Genomic DNA, 18710 nt, shown 5'->3' on the forward strand with positions numbered 1-18710 from the left:
TGCGTCAAACCTCTTATCAAGTATTCGCTAAGGCATTTTGGTTTACAAATGCCGAACGAGGCCTCAGAGCTTTGGTTGCATCGTGATTCGTGAACCGGCGCACGCAAACCATGGATGACCCCGCTGGGGGTGACCTCACGGGGTGACCTCGTGGGGTGACCTGCCCCCAAACGCGCCCAATCGCGCAGTGCATTGTACCTGGGCTGCTCATCCAGCTTCCTCCTCTTCGGCCCTCTTCCTCCAGCTTCCCCCTCTTCCTCCTGCTGGCACTCCCCGAACACGAACCACCGCACGCATCCTCCTGGCCCCGTCCGCCGCTGCCTCCTCTCTCGCCTGCTGATGACACTCCTCGCCGCCCTCCGTCCTCTCTACCTCTCAACGCACCGCACGTCATGAGCGCGTCAACGCCCCGCACGCCATGCCCATTGCTGCGCGCGCTACGACCCTGCCCTCCCAGTGCAATCTCCCACCACCAGTGCAATCTCAGCACCACTGCATTACGGCACCCCGCAACCCTACAAGCGCGCGTGTGTGAATCCTAGCTTCATACGCTGAGGCGCCGGACTTCTCATAGTCCGCACACCCAAATATATCCATCCCAGCACAGTAAAACCCATACACGCCCAGCCCCGCTCCCCTGCTCCCTACCCGCCGGCCTGCTGCTGCTCCAGAAGCTCCTTTCTCCGGTTTAGGAACCACTCCAAAGTGAAGTCGTCTGGGATTTCTTTCACGAACTCGTCCATGTCACTGAAAAGGGCTTTGTACCGGTCAAACGACACCTGTGCAAAGAGGGGAAAGAGGAAGAGGGGCAGCACGCGGGGTCTTGACACGTGCGCCTGCTCTCGCCAACCCTCCAGGTTTCCGGGCTAGCTATCCCGATTCCGCATCGCTCAGCCCCGGTCTCTGCTCCCCTCATGTGCCTATTGCTGTTGGCCTCCACGCCTGCCGTGGAGCCGCTGTAGCGACTAGCCCCCAACAAGTCCCAAACGCTCCTCAGAAATCCAGGCAATTCACCTTGGCATACAGCGTTCTGCTGAACTGGCTGAGATAGCGGTAGGCGAAGGCCTGCGTTGGGAAAGCACGAGGGGAAGGCATGTGTGAGCACCCGCGTGGGGCGGTGGCGGCCACCGGCGGCTTTGACAACAACACACCGCCATCGCCCCACGCCACTATATGCCCCCGCGTGTGTGCACGTGCACGCCGTCATGTGCTCATGTGCCGCGCGGTGTGGACAGGCGCATGCGGGCGCCCCCGAGCCCCCAAGCATCAGCGGCAGCCCTATAGCCCCAGAGCCCCATGTGCCCACAGCCCCAGAGCCCCACCTGGTTGCGTGCGGCCATGGCTTGTAGCTCACTGTCCCGGCCGTGCAGGCCCTTGAGCACCTGGCGGCCCGAGGTGCAGGAGTGCCAGCGAGCACAAGTGAGTAAGAAAGACAGGATGACAGGAAGAAAGAAATACGAAGCATGCTGGGGTGTGTTGTGCCACGATGCTGCAAAAGGGGGATACGGCGCCAAAGAACTTGGAGCGCGACGGTTGCACCTCGCTGTTTAAAAACCAATACGGTAAAACGAAGCCCTATGTGTCTGTGTCTATGTCTATGTCTGTGTGTGTGTGTGGGTTTGTGCTTCCATACCGCCGCCTCCTCGTACCTTGACTACGTCTTTGTGGTCAAAGCTAATGTAATTCTCGCCCTCCTTGAGCGACCTGGGGGGCAGGGGTTGCAGGGGTAGGGGGCGCAGGGGTTTGGGGCAAGTGCTGGGGGAGGTTACTCACATGTCCGTGTGCCCGCAGCCCTAAGCCTCACACCCTGCAGGCAAGTGTCATGTCACCCCTGAAACATACACATACCGGGACCCTGCCTGAGTTATCCGTCATGCCACACGCCCTCCCCCGACATCCACATCCTGTCACACACAATCAAGCACCATGCCCAGATGCCGCCACGCGCACGTGCCTGTAGTAGTACTCTATGGCATCACTGCGGTGCTTTATGACGGCGCTGTTGATGGCGAGCAACTTGGCCAGGCGCCACGAGGCAGACTGGCCGTCCGTGTTCAGCAGCCACTTCCAGCGCGCGTGCAGCTCCATGGGCACTGGCGGCACCTGGTGGCGAGTGGTTGGGCAGGAGGTTAGGGGGTTGGAGGGTGGGGGGTTGACGGGTTGGATGGTGGGGTTGGGCAGTAAAAGACCCATCAACGATGCCAATGACGCCCACGCCGCCACGCCCTCGGGTTGAATGCCTCAGCTACTGCTGCTACTGCTACAGCTGCTGCTGCCGCTGCAGTTGCTGCCGTTGCTAATGCCCCTTGCTCACCGTCTTGACCTTGACCTTCCAGTGCCGGTTCTGGTAGATGCCCACATCCAACACCTCGCGCCCCGCCTTGGTCTGCCCCACCTGCAGCCACCGGGAGGGGCGCGCCGCCGCGACCCGGCAAACTCAACAGCTGCGCGTGAATACATGAAGCATGAAGCATGAGGAGGAGGGGAGGCCCCTCCCTGTCACTTGCAAGCCCGGAGGCGACGTGACTTGTTGTATCCCCTTCCTTGTACATTTTGTATTTTTGTGGGGTGAAGGACACGGATACAATGATATTGGTACGTGTGCTTTAGAGTGCCACACACAGCATGAGTGAAATGCATAAGATTGTGGACACGTGCACCGTACGGACAGTTCACTTGGTCACATCTGACAACGGCGAACAGCTGGGTTTCGCTGGCGATGCACGCAGAAACCACACGCGGGTTGCTGCGCACCTTGTTTATCAGCACACGCGAGCAGTTGAAGGGCATGGCTGCGTACACGCCCACCTGCGGGCAAAGCGCCCAACCGAAGCAGGCGCGTTCACGTGCGTCAAGCGGATTGAGGCGCTGCCATGCACCACAGCGTGTCCCTGCGCGGCCATAATGCGCCCCCGATGCGCCGCAACGCGCCCTAACGCGAAATAACGCGCCGCAATGCGTTGCACCCTCTCACCCGCATGAAGCCCTTCTCAATCTTCTTTTCCCACGGGTAGTCGATCAGCTCCTGTGCAGGCACGGCAGGTTACCACATGTACGAACAGCATGTCACTATGACAGTCATGGAGCTTCAGTGACGGGGGGCGGGGGGTGAGGGCGGCAGCAGAGAGGAGGGTGGAGGCGAGAGAGAAGTTGCCTGGGCCTTGAGGTGCCTTGCATCTGTTCCCGACTACATTCTTCTGCATTTACTGTGCCCGACACGGCGCGGTGAAGCGCGCACATACCCGGTATCCTTACACCCTGTGTCCTTCCCTCCTCCCTTCTCTCACCTCGAAGGGGTGGTTCATGACCGGGTGCAACACGTCGTCGTGCGCGCTGCCGGGCAGCCCCGCCGCATAGGCGCTGGCGTTCCAGCGCTTGTCGAATGTGAAAAGAGGCGCCGAGCAGTTGGTCACGCCGCGCTCACAAAGCGGTTTGTCGTACCTGCCGCGTGGTGTACACACAAGCACACACATACATGCCACAACAACGGCATTGCCAGTACCGTGTACGTGTGTGAATGTGAATGGCGGGACGCGGATGCGGTGGCACACACACACATACAACCCCCCTTTATTTGCGACAGAGATGCCACTATGAAACGCAACACACGCATCCTACACGCTTCACACACGCTCCCCACACTTTCCACACACTTCGCCCTCCTGGGTCTTGTTCAAGTTGGGTTTAGATTAAGCTACTCCCCTTTAGTTTGGGCTGGAATTTACAACCCCCATTGTTGATACACACCATCCCATGGATGGCTACCCCCACCAGCAGCACCCTATTGCTCACCCGTTCATGACGTACACCACGTCCGGGAACTTGAGCCCCCTGCTCTCCACGAACCCGTGGAACTGCTCCGCTATGAACTTCACCTGTGGCCAGTCGCCAGCGACAGTGCCCCGCAGCGCCCGGCACAGGGGGGGGGCGGCAGCGGTTGAAGTGATGCAGCCAGGCAGTCAGGCAGTAAGGCGGTCAGGTAGCGGCAGGCTGACAGCGCCAAAGAGACGGAGCTTTACGCCGCCACTGGCTGATTGCACGTTGTGACCTATGCCGCACGTCACGCGCTCTGGAAGCCTCGCCCTGTTCCCCGCCCAGCACACAGCGAGCTTCGAGCCCAAGGCCTCACGCCACAAGCCACGCACACGCCCCGGTGCCCGCTCCCTGCGTTCAGCGCCACTCACCCGCCGCGTGCACCACCCCCGCGCCTTGGGGTATGCCCACCATTTCATCACGTTGTTGCGAATGAGCACAATGGCGACGAAGTGGCGGCGGTATTCCATCCACTGGTGACATGTTATAAATGGGGAGGGTGTGCAGCAGTGAGAGGCTGGAGGACGGCTCGGTGGCCCACTGGTGATCCTTGGTGAGCGCCGACTGCTGTTGTTACCCCTGCGTTATCAAGGGCTAAGGAGGTACCGCCCCTAACACAGCCCCAAAGCGGCTCCCCTGGCCCAGCTTGGTCACAAACACACATCCAAGCACAACACTGTGGTGTGTCGTACACACCTGCGTGTCAATTTCGTGCAGAAAACCCAGGAAGTCCATCTTTGTGAGCGGCCGCCCCTTGGTCTTCCATGGCCGCAGGTCGGGTTCTAGGTTGTCTCTGCAAGCGTCCACAAAGCATGGCGTACCAGTGTCACCCTTTGCGGCTGACATGCAGTCCCTTTTGATTCTGAAAAAGGCGCGTCATTATGAGCCATGACACTGATGTGCATCCCCGGATGCCGCCCTGACGGCAGCTCCTGCCGGACTGGGTCCTGCACGCAAGCGCCGCACCCACCTAAGCAGGGGCTCCAGGTCCTCTTCCGTGGTGGCGCGTGACACCCCTGGCAGCTCTTTGCGGATAACGATGTCCGGGTCCTATTCACAGTTAGAGTTACAGTAGGAGGAATGGGTGCCTGCCTACTAGCAGAGCAGAGGGACGGGTGCCGCTGCTCAAGAACCCAGCCCGTCTCGCCGTGCCGTCTCGCCTAAACCTGACACGCGAGTTTCGGTACTCACGTTCACTGTCGTCGCGTTGAAGAGATCCGTGTGCAGGATTGCCGTTGTCCGCGTCGCAGCCAGCAGCAGCGCAAGCAACAGCTTCGGCATGCCCGCCGTGCCAGACGGCCATCGCAGCCCCCGCTGGCTATTTGGCGACGCGCTATCCATACTAGCTAGCTATATGGACAATCAAGAGGTACTATCATAGGGACGGCGAGTTGCTCATGACAGTTTTGGATCGATTTGGTGACAAACACACGCAATTCAGAACAAGAAATATGGGACTCTATACCTTTGCGTATTTTAACAGTAAGAACGCAACTTAAAGTTACCACGACGAAGCCCTGCTGGGAAACAATTGCCCCATTTCGTGTGGCCAGTATTATTGTGTTGCTCATACGCAAAGCACTAAGCAAGGAGTGGCCAACTAGGTGATGCAGCAGCTGCTCCGTGGGCGGCTGTGCACCGGAGTGCGACTCCATCGATTGGCATCACTCGACTCCTGGAGACTCCCCTGCAAGCCTGCTAGGTGCCTTGCATCTCGTCCAACAGTCCTCATGTCGGAAGATGCAGCTGCTGAGGCTCATGGTAAGGGGCGAGGGTGTGGTGTGCAGTGTGCCGTTGGGTGCGTGTCTACGTGAGCCAGTGCGCACACGCCCGAGGTCAGCACTCTTCGTGGTTGTCCGCGTGATGTTGTGGCTATGTAGCTAGAAGGCGCTGTTTCCCGGTCTTTTGTCCGGACGTCTCATGCGCCCCTGCACGTCTCTGCTTTCCCCACCTGCGCAGCCGTCCTGGAGGCAACTGACGACAACTATGGTACGTCACGGCAATGGGAACAGTCGGCATGTCAATACGCTTGTGATTGATTGTTGACCTCAGCGTGGAGCAATTATGACCAGGGAGATATGGCGAGAGAGGGCCCACGAGAGTCGTGGCCTGGCCTGGTGCTGCCACTGCCTGCCCGCGTCAGAGATGCGTCAATCCATTACCAAAAGTAGGCTGCACTAAACTCCTTCTCTCCCATCCCCACAACACACTGCATGTTTACAAACAGATGGCAAGATCATCAGCCAAGCAGCGCTGCCCTCGCAGCCGGACGCCTTCGCGTCCCGCCTGCGCGCCTCGCTTGCGGCCTGGGCCGACAGCGGCCGTGTGCGGGGCGTGTGGCTGAAGCTGGGGCTGGAGCAGGCGGCGCTCATACCCATGGCCGTGGAGCAGGGGTTCGTGTTCCACCATGCGGAGCCGGTGAGGCTGGCTGAGGGGCGGGAGAGGAACGGTGGGGATTGGGCGGGGACGGGTGGGAGGGAAAGGGTACCGCGCGAAGGGAGGGGAAGGGGAGACATGGGGAGCAGGGACGGAGGAGGGAAGCGGTGGATGACGTGGCATGGCGTGTGCCTGGGGGTCGTGGAGGCCGGACGTGGAGACGGCTGCGAGGTGAGGAGAGGGGCAGGGGCGGGGGCAGGGGCGCGGGTGTGAGCGGCGCGTAACCAACCCGCCCGCCGCCTCGCAGCGCTTACCTCCTCGCAACGGCTTCTCCACCTCCCAACCTCCCACACCCCGACGTGCAGGAGTACTTGATGATGACTCGCTGGCTGCCCGACACGCCCTCCACGCTGCCCGCCAACGCCTCACACCAGGTGGGCCTCAGAGAGGACACAGCCACAGTGACAGCCACAGCCACAGCCACAGCCACAGTGACAGTCACAGCCACAGTCACAGTGGCGGGGGTCTCACGACATGCACCACGCGGCTGTTTAGTGAAAGGCGTTTAGGCGGTTAGTTGCAGTCGCAGACGCACATCGCCCTCCTCGGCGTCAACACACACACACACACACACACGCGTAATGTTTTCCTTGTGCTCTTTAACACACACACACACACACACACACACACACACACATGTGCGCGTATCACGCACACGCTCCGTGCATTGCTGTGCAGGTGGGCGTGGGCGCCTTCGTGGTCAACAGCAGCGGCCAGGTGCTGGTGGTGCAGGAGCGCAGCGGCGTGCTGCGGGGCCGCGGCGTGTGGAAGATGCCCACAGGGCTGGTGGCGGCGGGGGAGGACCTCACGGCGGCGGCGGAGAGGGAGCTGCTGGAGGAGACGGTGAGGAGGGGTTGGGGGCCGGGAGGCGGGAAAGGCAGGAGAGAGGCGGGAGGGGGGCGGAGGCGGGTCGAGGGGGCCGGGGGGCTCAGAGGCCTCGGATGCCCAGCCATCTCGGTAGGGAGATGATATGGGGATGTTGTGCGAAGGTGGAACGAGGCTTGGGAAAGAAAGGGGTGTAAGCACGCCCGGCCCAAGCGGCAGCACTAATCGGCTTGCAAGAACACAAAACCACACTGCCGCCGCCGGCCAACCCTGCCCTGTCGCCTGTCAGGGCATCACGGCGCGGGTGGAGTCGGTGCTGGCGCTGCGGCAGGCACACGGCTTTGCATTCGGCAAGTCCGACCTGTTCGTGGTGCTGGGCATGAGGCCCGTGCCGGACGTGCAGGTGAGAGAGCGCGTGCGTGTAGGTGTAATGACAGCGCGTGTGTTAGGCACAGAGTACGTGTGTTAGGAAGCACACGCGGTACGACACGTGCGTGTGCGTAGCGCATGTGCGTGCGTGTGCTTGTGTGGCTGAGGTGGTTACGCAGCGGCAGTCCGGTCGAGGTGCTTCGGGGACATGCAGCCCAGTGCTGGTTGGGCCTCCGCCCTTTCTCGCGCTGCCAAACACGCTCCCCGCGACTCCCAGCCCGCTGCCCCGCTGCCCCACTGCCCCGCTGCCCCGCTGCCTCACTGCTTCGCTGCCCCGCTGCCCCACTGCCCCACTGCCCCGCTGCTTCGCTGCCCCGCTGCCCCACTGCCCCACTGCCCCGCTGCCTCACTGCTTCGCTGCCCCGCTGCCCCACTGCCCCACTGCCCCGCTGCCCCGCTGCCTCACTGCCCCGCTGCCCCGCTGCCTCACTGCTTCGCTGCCCCGCTGCCCCGCTGCCCCACTGCCCCACTGCCCCACTGCCCCGCTGCTTCGCTGCCCCGCTGCCCCACTGCCCCGCTGCCCCACTGCCTCACTGCCCCGCTGCCCCACTGCCCCACTGCCCCACTGCCCCACTGCCCCGCTGCTTCGCTGCCCCGCTGCCCCACTGCCCCACTGCCCCGCTGCTTCGCTGCCCCGCTGCCTCTCTGCCCCGCTGCCCCGCTGCCTCACTGCCCCGCTGCCCCACTGCCCCACTGCCCCGCTGCCCCGCTGCCTCACTGCCCCGCTGCCCCACTGCCCCACTGCCCCACTGCCCCGCTGCCCCGCTGCCCCGCTGCCCCGCTGCCCCACTGCCCCGCTGCCCCACTGCCCCACTGCCCCACTGCCCCGCTGCTTCGCTGCCCCGCTGCCCCACTGCCCCGCTGCCCCGCTGCCTCACTGCCCCGCTGCCCCACTGCCCCGCTGCCCCACTGCCCCACTGCCCCGCTGCTTCGCTGCCCCGCTGCCCCACTGCCCCGATGCCCCGATGCCTCACTGCCCCGCTGCCCCACTGCCCCGCTGCCCCACTGCCCCACTGCCCCACTGCCCCGCTGCTTCGCTGCCCCGCTGCCCCACTGCCCCGCTGCCCCGCTGCCTCACTGCCCCGCTGCCCCGCTGCCCCACTGCCCCGCTGCCCCGCTGCCTCACTGCCCCGCTGCCCCACTGCCCCGCTGCCCCGCTGCCTCACTGCCCCGCTGCCCCACTGCCCCGCTGCCCCGCTGCCTCACTGCCCCACTGCCCCGCTGCCCCGCTGCCCCACTGCCCCACTGCCCCGCTGCTTCGCTGCCCCGCTGCCCCACTGCCCCGCTGCCCCGCTGCCTCACTGCTTCGCTGCCCCGCTGCCCCGCTGCCCCACTGCCCCGCTGCCCCGCTGCCTCACTGCCCCACTGCTTCGCTGCCCCGCTGCCCCACTGCCCCACTGCCCCGCTGCCCCACTGCCCCACTGCCCCGCTGCTTCGCTGCCCCGCTGCCTCGCTGCCCCACTGCCCCACTGCCCCGCTGCCGCCCTCCATCAGGTGCCTGTGCCCTGCCCGTCGGAGCTGGAGGACGCCCGCTGGGTGCCGCTGCATGAGTACACCGACCAGCAGTTCTTTGCGGGCATGCCGCTGTACAGCAAGCTGCTGCAGAGGTGGGCAGGTGGTGGGGAGGCGGGGATGGGTGGGTGAGCCTGGGTGGGTGGTGGTGATGGGAGGATGGGGTGGGGGAGCTAAATGGGCGGGGTGGGATGGAGGTACGTCATGCCCATTTGGGCGGGGGCAAGGGGCGCTATCAAGTGAAAACCAGGGGCGGGAGCGCAACAGCACTGGTACGGTCCATTTATAGCCACGCCCTGCTATCCGCCCCCTCGCCTGCACGCAGGTGCGCCGCCTGGGCCGCGGGGCGCTACAGCGGTCTGCGGGCGGAGCGGCTGGAGAGCAACGTCACGCGGAGCCGCAGCGACCTGCTGCTGTGGGGCGAGGATGACGTGGCACTGGCGGAGGCGCGGGCGGCACTGCTGGAGCAGCAGGGGGGAGGCAAGGGGGCGGCAGGGAATGGGGATGGGAATGGGAAGGCGGGGAAGGCGGAGGAGGGCGCGAGCGGCAGCCGGTTGTGATGAGGGCAGGAGGCGGGAGGCGGAGGAGTGGTGGGAGGAGGGAGGCTGAGAGGCGCGTGGGTGGGTGAGGAATGAGTGAGGAGTATGGGAGGAGGGGGGCGTGCGGAGTTTTGGGTGGATGAGAGTGGAAGAGAAAGGGATAAGCGTGCGCAGGAGAGTGCGTGCAAGAGAGAGAGAGAGAGCGATAAGAGTGATGTGCATGTGAGCGCATGGTGTGAGCGTCCAAGCCGTGTACGCGTTGAGCGAGTGTGCCGGTCGCAGAATCTGAAGCGAGCGAAATGTTAGCCATCCTGTGCGTGTGGTGTTGAGCTGTGATTCAACAGGCGTGCACGTTAATGACGAGTGTTGCGGAAACGATACGTATCGCGCAGCAGGGACCAGGGCGCGGGGGTCCGAATATGGATGAGCGAGCCACGCGATAAATGCATGGTGCATGTGCGTAATTTGGTTTTGGTGTGCGAACAACGCCATGGCGTAAACCAACCTGTCACGTTTTGCGGCTGTTCTGTCTGATGCTCGTACCCTTCAACATGTGTGGCTGGGCGTGTGGCAGTGGAAACCCCAGCAGTACGATAGTGCGCCGGCAGCATGTATTGTTACACCTCAGTGCTGCTCAGTTCGCCTGCATTTCATGCCAGACTACGATATGAATGCGGATGTTACAGAGGGGACATGCCAGATTACGATACGACACCGTCTGAACTCCGCCGTACAGTCCGTGTCATTCGGACCTGCGGCACCCTTGCGCAACGCTAGCCGCCTGCGCAATCACGCCCACCCAGTCCCACCCCGCCTCTGTAAATTCAGTAACTTCAGAATCCCCGAACTCAAACCAACCCCCTCATACACAATCACTAGCAGGCCCTGCTACTCCCATCATATCGCACAAGCCAGCGCTCATCGCCATCCTCTATGTTGCAGTTGACCACGCAGGACCACCATCCCACCTTCTTGGCAATTCCTAACCTCCTTGCACATGCACACCCACGATGCGCACCTTCGCTACGGTATTGTCACATTGCTGTTCTCGGTTCTCCACCTCGGCCCCTCCGCCCGCCTCCGCCCTCTGCAGAACTGACCCCCGTCACGCACGCTGTCTTGCATGCACGTCCCACACATACCGTGCCCCCATGCCTTCTCCGTCCCTGATCACGCACACGTCCAATCGCCATGCGCCCAAAAGCAATAATGCTCAGAAAGGCGAACACAAGCAACACTACGGTACGGTACGGTATGTACCGTACGCGGTCTCAATCACCAATCCCAGTCTTGAGGGCTCACACCTCCTGATACAGTGAGAAACTGATAATGCGCCGACATATAATCAGCCGCACGGAACCTCACACATGCAACTCATACATGCGCCACATTGTTCTGCGGCCACAGGATTACGTGCGCGCACCCCGTCTCGATCAATGCAGTGGCGCCACACCAGTAGTCGGTTGGGTACTGCCCAGACTACTACTGCCTACCACACATTCTGCGGTCCAAGGACAGGCACAGCAATCTATCTCGTGCCGGGCGCGTGCCAGCGCCATAGCAAGTAAGTCACGCACGTGACATGTGTTATTCAATTCTCCAATTGTGAATCACGCACATCTGCCACTGCAATTCCCTTGTCCTGAGACGGGCAGGCACGAGGCCTAGATGGCTAGCCTGCTCCTTCCCCTCAGTCCAAACTCCCCAGCTAACACCGAACATATCCCAGCACGCCTTGTCAAAGCGTATGCCACCCATACGTACTACCAGGGATTGCGCGGGTCCTGCAGCCACTGCCACACCCCAGCGTCCTCAGACCACGGCTGCTCCTGCTGCTGGTCCTGCTCGTACTGCTGCCGCCGCTGCTGCGGCCAGCGGTCCATCTGCGCCGCCACCTTCTGCCGCCGCTGCTGCTGCTGCCGCTGGTGGTACAGGTAGGCATCCAGGTTCAGGACCTGGATGCGCCCGCCGCCCACCACGACCGGCACCGCCCCCGGCACCGCCCCTGGCACCGGCACCGGCACTGGCACTGCCGGCCGCCGCACCACGCCCTGCACCACCGCCTGCGCCACTACTGTCGCCAGGGCCACGCGCGGAAGCACCTTGACGCCCTTCATCTCCTCGGCAGTCAGGAGCGAGCCGGCCTGGCAGTGGCGCCAGCGGCGCCGGCGCGGGCTGCTGTAGCTGCTGCTGCTGCTGCTGAGCCAGGCACTTGACAATCCGCCCGCCTCGCCGCATCTCCTCCGTCACCGCCACCAGACCCCGCCGGTGTGCCGCCGCTGCCGGCGCACCCACCTGAAGCGGCACGCGCTGCATCTGCGGCGGCGGCGGTGGCCGGGCAGATACGAGCTTGGGCGCGGGCGCCTCTGGTTCTGGTACCGCCGCCGCCGGCCGGTACGGCGTGACCTTGCCGTACAGGGGGCTGGGTGCCGGCAGCCGCACCGCCGCCGGCGGCGTCGGGCTCGGCGCCGCCGCCGTAGCCGCCGCCACTGCCATAGCCGCCGCCTGCTGCTGGTGTTGCGGCTGCTGCAGCAGCAGCTGCGGCGTCTCGGTCTCATCCTCCTGCGCCGGCTGCTGCTGCTCCTCACCCCCGCTGCCGCATACCGCCGCGGTTAGCGGCGGTACCAGCAGCGCCATCAATAAGCTGTTCACAAGAGACATCGCGTCATCCTCGTCATCATCACCGGTGGCATCGGGATCCGCCGCCGCTGCCGCCACCGCCGCCGCCCCGCCGAACCTCATGTGCGGCCGGTAGGGTCCACCCGCCGCCAGCAGCGGTACAGCCGCCGCCGACGGCGCAAGCACCGGCAGAACGTCAGCAGCGCCGCCAATGTCGGTGCCAGCAACTTCACCAACACGGCTAGCTGGGTACGAGGAGGTGGAGGAGGGCTTGCGGTCGCCACCGCCGCACTCCAGCAGCTCTGCTTGCGATGATGAAGCGGCGGAAGAGGAGCTGCCGCCGGCGGTGGAGGTGTGCTCATCCTTGCCCGGCGGTGTGCCGGCGCTGGGGCCGCCGTTGGTGGAGGTAGCCGGCGAGGCGGAAGAAAAACGAGGAGCAATTGCCACTGCAGCAGGGTGCAGCAGGCTCTGCGTCCGATGTGCTGCTACTGGGACAGCTGCTGTTGCCGTGAGGCAGCAGGGCGTTGGCGGCGTTGGTTGGCGGCGTTGGCGGCGTTGGCGGCGTTGGCGGCGTTGGCGGCGTCGGCGGCGTTGGCAGCGTCGGCGGCGGCCGCGGCGGCGGGCTCCTCGTCTGAGTCCGTGCTGCTGCTGTGCGCCCTCGCCATAGATGCACTCAGCTTGGGTTCAGCAGGGTCATGCTCAGGTATGCGTGTCGTGCCGTTGGGACGCGGACACATCGGGCCCTGTCAAGGGCAGCAGGCGCCACGCGCAGAGCTGGTTTTAGTCAAGTCAATGCACGCAACCGCCAGAACCCCACGCCACGCCGGCAAGCAGTTGCGGCCAGCTGGAGGGAGGCCCGAGCCGAGGCAGCAAAACTCCGAGCACGACCCGTGCCCTCAATCGCAATAATTACCCAACACAAACACCCCGCGGCGAAGCACCCGCCTTGCGTACGGTTTGGGCAGTAGCTAGCTCCAAGTAGGACATCTGCGTACACATACAGTGCAGGGCTACTTGTAATGCCAAAAGACGGCGGCGGCAACTAACGGTCCCACAAATAAACGAGCGAGGGTCCAGCAAGCAAGTGCGTGGTCTAGCACACGCACGACATGATGCATGTCGTCAGTTGGAGCAGCAGGTCGTTGTCGAAGCCGCCGTCCCTACCTCAGCAGGCGCCGTCAGTGACCCTGCTGCTGCTGTCACATACTCGCAAGCAAGGAGTACCCTATGATATGAATGTTTGCTTGACTCACCAGACGACCATCACGACCGCGACACTGCAGCCGTTTCCCGTTTGGTTGTGACGTTGCAGCCGTTTCCCGTTTGGTTGTGACGTCAAGGCATGAGCGCGCGGCGGCTGGTCATGTATGGCCATACCCCATACTGCACCTCACAGCAGCTAGCTATGATCCACCAGTTTAATGAAGGTTGGCCCGCCCCGCAACCTTCAATCCACGCGCACACCGGCGTTTTTGGGCTGAGCCCCGCCCCGAGCGCAGCACTGCGCTAGCGATTCAGGGCGGGCGGGGGCGAAGCCTCTCAGGAACACCCCTTTCCATGCGTTCAAATGTGCCAACACTGCGAGACTGCGTGGGTAAGCCTGGCCCAGGTTCAGTCCGGTTTGGGGGCGGGGCCGGTTCAGCACGCAGGTATATCAGACAGGCTCAGATGCTGTCCGGCTGAACATTACACATGAAGGCCGCGATGCCAACTCTGCGGCGAACATGGTAACTGCGGCTGCCCTACGACCCCCGTCCCGTCCATTAGAGAGGCACTGCAGGCATCCAACAGCTGTTACAAGACCGCAGTGGTCGCGCCCCGCCTTACTTGCCCCGCACTCCCCGGTGCGTGCCCCGCCTTGCCCCGCACTCCCCGGTGTGTGCCCCGCCTTGCCCCGCACTCCCCGGTGCGTGCCCCGCCTTGCCCCGCCCTTACCCGTGCGTGCCCAGCCTTGCCCCGCACCCCCCGGTGCGTGCCCGGCCTTGCCCCGCCCTTACCCGTGCATGCCTCGCCTTGCCCCGCCCTTGCCTGTGCATGCCCCGTCTAGCCCGCCCCGCCTTACCCGTGCATGTTTCGCCTTGCCCCCAGCCCCCGGCTCTCTACCGGCGTTGCGACGCTCCAAGCAAGTGGCACAAACTTGCCAGCATCACGCATCTAAGCAGCAGCCGCCTGCCTTGCGGCGGCCGCCTGTTTCTGGACGGCCGCCTCCGTGGCCTTCGCGGCCGCCTGCCCAGCTGCTGCTGAGAGACGTGCAGCCATGTTCTTGTGTGCGTCACCGGGCTTTGCCACGGCCGCCTTGCCCACGCCCGCCACCGCCTTGCCCATGCCCGCGGCCGCCTTGGCCATGCCGGCACTGGCCGTCTTAGTCCTCTTGTTGCTCCGGTCATCCGGTTCTCCTTGTCTGTGTGGGAGAAAACGGCAGCAAATGGTAAAGCTGAGGTTGAGTTTGGCTGAGTACTTACTTAGAAATGTACGTTCCATGGAACCACGGACCTGCCTTGGAGCGCCCTGCCCTGCATGCTCCCAAACCATTCCTCATTCAGCTCTATCACTCACGCTCGTCCGCGATGTTGTCGTTCAGCGTGGCAGGGGGCAGGTGGGTGCGGGGGGGGGGATTAGGGGGGGGGGGTTTAGGGGGGGTCAGTGAGGTTAGGGGCCGAAACACTGACATAGGGTATGGCATCGTGGTATGGCATGCTGTCGCGCGCAATTCTGCCCTGTCGTTCAGCGCGGTCGGTGCAAAATAGATATTGTCAACAGCGCTGTGTTATCAGAAGCAGGACTCGAATTGATAGTTTGCTTTGTTGTGGCGGTGGCCAACTAGGCTCCAGACTATTGTGCGCGAGTAGCGCCGAGCAGTAGCTCGCTCGTCGCAAGCTTCGTAGACTGCACCGTGGACTGCACGCTCACGGCACGCGTATACTGTAGAGCTTAGGCAGTACGCAACTGTCAGCAAGCCATGAAGTCGGTGACTTGGCGTTACCCCTGGCGTTGCAGTCCTTTTGCCAATTACAATACACCAGCTGACTTACAAAGCATGATGAGGATGTGCGGCGCCCGCCCCGCCTCGATATGCAGCAGGCCCCGCCGGGGCTGTGCTGGTGGCATCGTAACGCGGCACCCGGGGCGTGCTTCGGCAGCCATGGAGAATGGCGCTCCAGACGAGAAAATCCAGGTGCGCTCTACATTAGTGCCACGTGCGATTACGTGCCGTGTGGGGGGTCGGACTGGGTGGAGAGACTCAACCACAACAATGCGTGCGTGTAAGATGGAGCCGGCACCGCTCTCCGTGGCCGCCAAAGCACGCCTCGGGTGCCGGGCCCGGCGGGGCCCAAGCGGGGCCCAAGCGGGGCCCAACGGGTCGCGGCCCTGCGGGTCGGTCGTGGTCCCAGCCCAATACCATTCCTACATGACGGGATGCTGACGCATCCCCCCGGAGCAATTTGGAGGGGGGGGGAGGTTGAGGTAGCTTGGACGGCGCTTGGGGAGGGTGGGGGTGCAGGGGCGTGTGTGGGGGTGGGTTTGGGCATTTCCTTGGCTGGCATGGGCTGCCGCCGGACGCCTGGGAGCGCTGTCGAGGGCCAGGCACGGAAGGCAAGCAGCGGGGAGGGCGCGCGGTGTTGTGGGTCCGCCGTTCTGAGCGCGGGTGCCCACGGGGTGGCAGGGTGGAAAGGGGAAGGCGTGTGCAGGCGCGGAAGCACTGCTCGGAGTGCGCGCCGAGTGACCTTAACGCGCTGCAATTGATATCTTCGCAACACTTGCGACCCAACGGCAGCTTCGTGCGGCCGCGGCGCAGACCTCGGCGTGGGAAATGCTAAAAATGCCGACGCGGTGAACTATGCCGCCCGAGCCTGCTGGCCGGCCCAAACGCTTCTATTAATGTCTCGACACCGACCGGTGTTGGGCTGGAGGCCGGGCGAGCAGCCTGGCGCGAGGCAGCTTCTGGAAATTTGCCGAGCATTGTTCCCAAACTCGCTCTCCCGATCGCCCGGCGCCCCGCTGATGCGATTGTATATCAGTAAATGATATGTTGAATTCATATTATGCACATATCGGCGCGGGCTCGCGCCGGAGTGCGCGCGGGACCGCTCGCAACGTTTTTATGCTCGCGAAACCGTCGCGACCTGTTTTCTCCGCGCGCGGCCGGCGCCGCGCCCCCATTTTTGATATCGTGCATATCTAGTATGCGAGTGCTACAACACTGCATATCACCGCCGGCCGCGCGGCCGCGGCGAGCGGAAGGGCGAGCGCCCTCGGGATTGTGCCGTATACGCACGCACAGACAGACAGACGCACAGTTTTGGAGGTGACACATTCCTCCGCAATCTGCAGATTGCTCCGGGAATCATCTGTTATCACATATTAGGTCATTACAGTAACACGGGGGCACTGAATCGAGCCGGGCCTCCTCGGGTTTGGCTGGGGAAACACACCCCCGGGACTGCACGCGGTGAAACCAAAACCCGGTCTCACCCGCGCTGTGGCCACAGTCCATAATTGTGCTCCCTTTGACCCCAAAAATGTGGGCCAGATTCCTTGTTCGACAGACCCTCCACTGTCGTACAGGCCTTGCCATGCGGGGTTTCTTGGGGGCGGATGAGGGGGGTTCCCAAACTCCAAAAAGGTATCCCCTGTCTCCCCCACGCTCTCAGGCCATAGGGATTGTATCGACTTGCTGGTCAAGTGGGCGTCTGCGCTCGCCTCGGGTTTTGGTGAGCCAGTGAGCCCAATGGGTATGTACGGGCACAGTCGAGCCGAAGTGCGCTTGATTGAGCCTAAACCCATGAGAGATACATGATTATACATTGGGCCCACCAATGTCGGCCCGTTATTCAAGTTGTAGGAATTGATTACCGTGCATGCATCTATTATTTTACTGAATGCCTTCATCACGCACACTCCATCATGGTTCTTCGTGTTTCCTCCCTTCACCATTGGGACACGGGCGCCTGCATAATTGGGACATTACACACAATGGCTATGCGTTTGTGAGATGGGGCGCCCTAGATAAAGGTGGCAGGAGCCGGAGCAGAGCGGGAGCAGTCAACGTTAAGTGATATCATACAAAACGGTCTTGCTCCGCTGCTTATCGCACGTCCTTTGGCTCTGAAATTGTACAGCGGGTTGTGTGTCATGTAACTATCCAGTAAGAGATATATTTTGAGTCAATAACCAGTGCCTGAGGGCCTCCCGGGTTATAAGCTGATATCTATGCTACCGTGCGATGCTTGCATCTTATGCAGGGGGACGAAGTGCCCCTCCCCCTAATGCCCCCCCTCCCCATCGATCATCGGCGCAAAACGTCCACAAAGATGCGTGGCCAGGGGCTGAGTTATGACGTATCATGGCATTTGGGATGGTTTGGGCTTTGGGCGGTGCCGCGTGTATGGGCACCGCCCCAGGTGTGACTGGGTTGGGTGAAAACCCTCTGGGCGATTGTATGTCCCTCAAGCATCAGTAAGCCATGTATAGGGGCCAAGATTAGACGAGTCCATAGACGTGGCGGCATCCTTGAAGGACAATCTCCCAGGGGGTTTTGTTGCCATCACACGGGTGCCTCCCTGGGGGCACACTCTTTCCTGGAGTGGGTCAAGCACCGCTCTTACTTCAACACAGGCAGCATCAACCATTTATGGCTGAAACAGGGTCTTCATATTAGCCCTCTCACCCGTGCCTCTCACCCCAGCGGGGGGCAAAAGCCCAGTCCCAACGCGTTCTGGCCAAAGAATATTGAACACTTGCATGACTCCACTAGTCACATTTGTAGCTGGTTATGTTTGTTAGGGGTTTGCAGAGAAGGTACTGAGTACAGTAATGTGGCGGAAAGTCGTCCAGTTGCCAATACATTAGGCAATCAGCATGGGGGTCAGTGATAACCGCAAAAGCTGCTGGTGAGTATACGGCTCTATCTGTGGAACATATCGGGAATTCGCCATGCCTGTGTCACTCACCTGCTGTGCTAGTATTGGGTGACACAACACTGATAACCTGGATGAACTTGATATGTTGGAGCTCAAGCAAGTTGGCCAGCACCCGGCACTCGCAGTTTGTGAGCACCTTGATCCGGCTGGCAGTATGGGTCAGCATCCTGCTGATGTTTATCTCGCTCAAGGTAATCAAGTGGACAGACGCGCTAACCATTTTCCCCACTGCCAAGGCAGCGGACTGCGTGGACGAGCTCCTGAAGCTGGAGCTGCGCCTATACAACAGTGAGTGGGTGTGACAACATTGTGGGTGTGGGCTGATTTGCCAGCAAGTCCTTGTGCTTGCCCCACTGAGAGGGGCACAAGGACTTGCTGGCAATCCAGCCCACACCCACAATGTTGTCATGCCGACTCGCCCCTGCAATGGTGCAGCCCCAGCTTCAGGAGCTCATCGATGCAGTCCGCTGCCTTGGCAGTGGGGAAAATGGTTAGCGCGTCTGTCCACTTGATTACCTTGAGCGAGATAAACATCAGCAGGATGCTGACCCATACTGCCAGCCGGATCAAGGTGCTCACAAACTGCGAGTGCCGGGTGCTGGCCAACTTGCTTGAG

At 62.4% G+C, this 18710-nt stretch overlaps 4 protein-coding genes across 4 annotated transcripts; 1 reads left to right on the forward strand and 3 right to left on the reverse strand.

Annotated features, from left to right (window-relative positions):
- Positions 1–30: 30 nt before the first annotated feature.
- Positions 31–5196, reverse strand: CHLRE_08g367750v5 (uncharacterized protein). Its single transcript, XM_043064964.1, has 14 exons — positions 5005–5196; positions 4784–4863; positions 4510–4606; positions 4185–4286; positions 3793–3875; positions 3288–3441; positions 2975–3025; positions 2755–2808; positions 2315–2395; positions 1955–2103; positions 1650–1704; positions 1323–1382; positions 1015–1065; positions 31–779 (listed from the first exon to the last, which is right to left on the reverse strand). The coding sequence occupies exons 1-14, from the start codon at positions 5092–5094 to the stop codon at positions 645–647; spliced, it is 1242 nt and encodes a 413-aa protein (XP_042921965.1). The 5' UTR covers positions 5095–5196; the 3' UTR covers positions 31–644.
- Positions 5197–5306: 110 nt separating this feature from the next.
- CHLRE_08g367800v5 (uncharacterized protein) lies at positions 5307–10218 on the forward strand. The gene is made up of 8 exons (XM_043064965.1): positions 5307–5574; positions 5773–5802; positions 6041–6231; positions 6555–6623; positions 6928–7092; positions 7364–7477; positions 8998–9110; positions 9341–10218. The coding sequence occupies exons 1-8, from the start codon at positions 5544–5546 to the stop codon at positions 9573–9575; spliced, it is 948 nt and encodes a 315-aa protein (XP_042921966.1). The 5' UTR covers positions 5307–5543; the 3' UTR covers positions 9576–10218.
- A 4-nt stretch (positions 10219–10222) lies between these two features.
- CHLRE_08g367850v5 (uncharacterized protein) lies at positions 10223–13156 on the reverse strand. Its single transcript, XM_043064966.1, has 3 exons — positions 12706–13156; positions 11850–12619; positions 10223–11698 (listed from the first exon to the last, which is right to left on the reverse strand). Exons 1-3 carry the CDS (start codon positions 12836–12838, stop codon positions 11318–11320), a joined length of 1284 nt encoding a protein of 427 aa, XP_042921967.1. The 5' UTR covers positions 12839–13156; the 3' UTR covers positions 10223–11317.
- Positions 13157–13847: 691 nt separating this feature from the next.
- On the reverse strand, positions 13848–14636 carry CHLRE_08g367876v5 (uncharacterized protein). Its single transcript, XM_043064967.1, has one exon. It carries the CDS (start codon positions 14517–14519, stop codon positions 14328–14330), a length of 192 nt encoding a protein of 63 aa, XP_042921968.1. The 5' UTR covers positions 14520–14636; the 3' UTR covers positions 13848–14327.
- Between the last annotated feature and the right edge of the window lie 4074 nt (positions 14637–18710).

Source organism: Chlamydomonas reinhardtii, chromosome 8 (genome assembly GCF_000002595.2).
Source record: "Chlamydomonas reinhardtii strain CC-503 cw92 mt+ chromosome 8, whole genome shotgun sequence".
NCBI lineage: Eukaryota > Viridiplantae > Chlorophyta > Chlorophyceae > Chlamydomonadales > Chlamydomonadaceae > Chlamydomonas > Chlamydomonas reinhardtii.

Excerpts from the sequence above, each read along its gene's own strand:
- CHLRE_08g367850v5 (XM_043064966.1), bottom strand. The coding sequence starts at position 12,838 with ATGGCGAGGGCGCACAGCAGCAGCACGGACTCAGACGAGGAGCCCGCC. Across the intron at positions 12,620-12,705 it reads CGCCAACGCCGCCAACCAAC|TGGCAATTGCTCCTCGTTTT; the intron begins GCCGCCAACGCC and ends ACCCTGCTGCAG. Across the intron at positions 11,699-11,849 it reads TGCAGCGCGTGCCGCTTCAG|GCCGGCTCGCTCCTGACTGC; the intron begins GTGGGTGCGCCG and ends CGCCACTGCCAG.
- CHLRE_08g367800v5 (XM_043064965.1), top strand. The coding sequence starts at position 5,544 with ATGTCGGAAGATGCAGCTGCTGAGGCTCATG. Across the intron at positions 7,478-8,997 it reads GGCCCGTGCCGGACGTGCAG|GTGCCTGTGCCCTGCCCGTC; the intron begins GTGAGAGAGCGC and ends GCCCTCCATCAG. Across the intron at positions 9,111-9,340 it reads TACAGCAAGCTGCTGCAGAG|GTGCGCCGCCTGGGCCGCGG; the intron begins GTGGGCAGGTGG and ends GCCTGCACGCAG.
- CHLRE_08g367876v5 (XM_043064967.1), bottom strand. The coding sequence starts at position 14,519 with ATGGCCAAGGCGGCCGCGGGCATGGGCAAGGCGGTGGCGGGCGTGGGC.
- CHLRE_08g367750v5 (XM_043064964.1), bottom strand. The coding sequence starts at position 5,094 with ATGCCGAAGCTGTTGCTTGCGCTGCTGCTGGCTGCGACGCGGACAACG. Across the intron at positions 1,066-1,322 it reads CCATGGCCGCACGCAACCAG|GCCTTCGCCTACCGCTATCT; the intron begins GTGGGGCTCTGG and ends TTCCCAACGCAG. Across the intron at positions 780-1,014 it reads GCAGAACGCTGTATGCCAAG|GTGTCGTTTGACCGGTACAA; the intron begins GTGAATTGCCTG and ends CTCTTTGCACAG.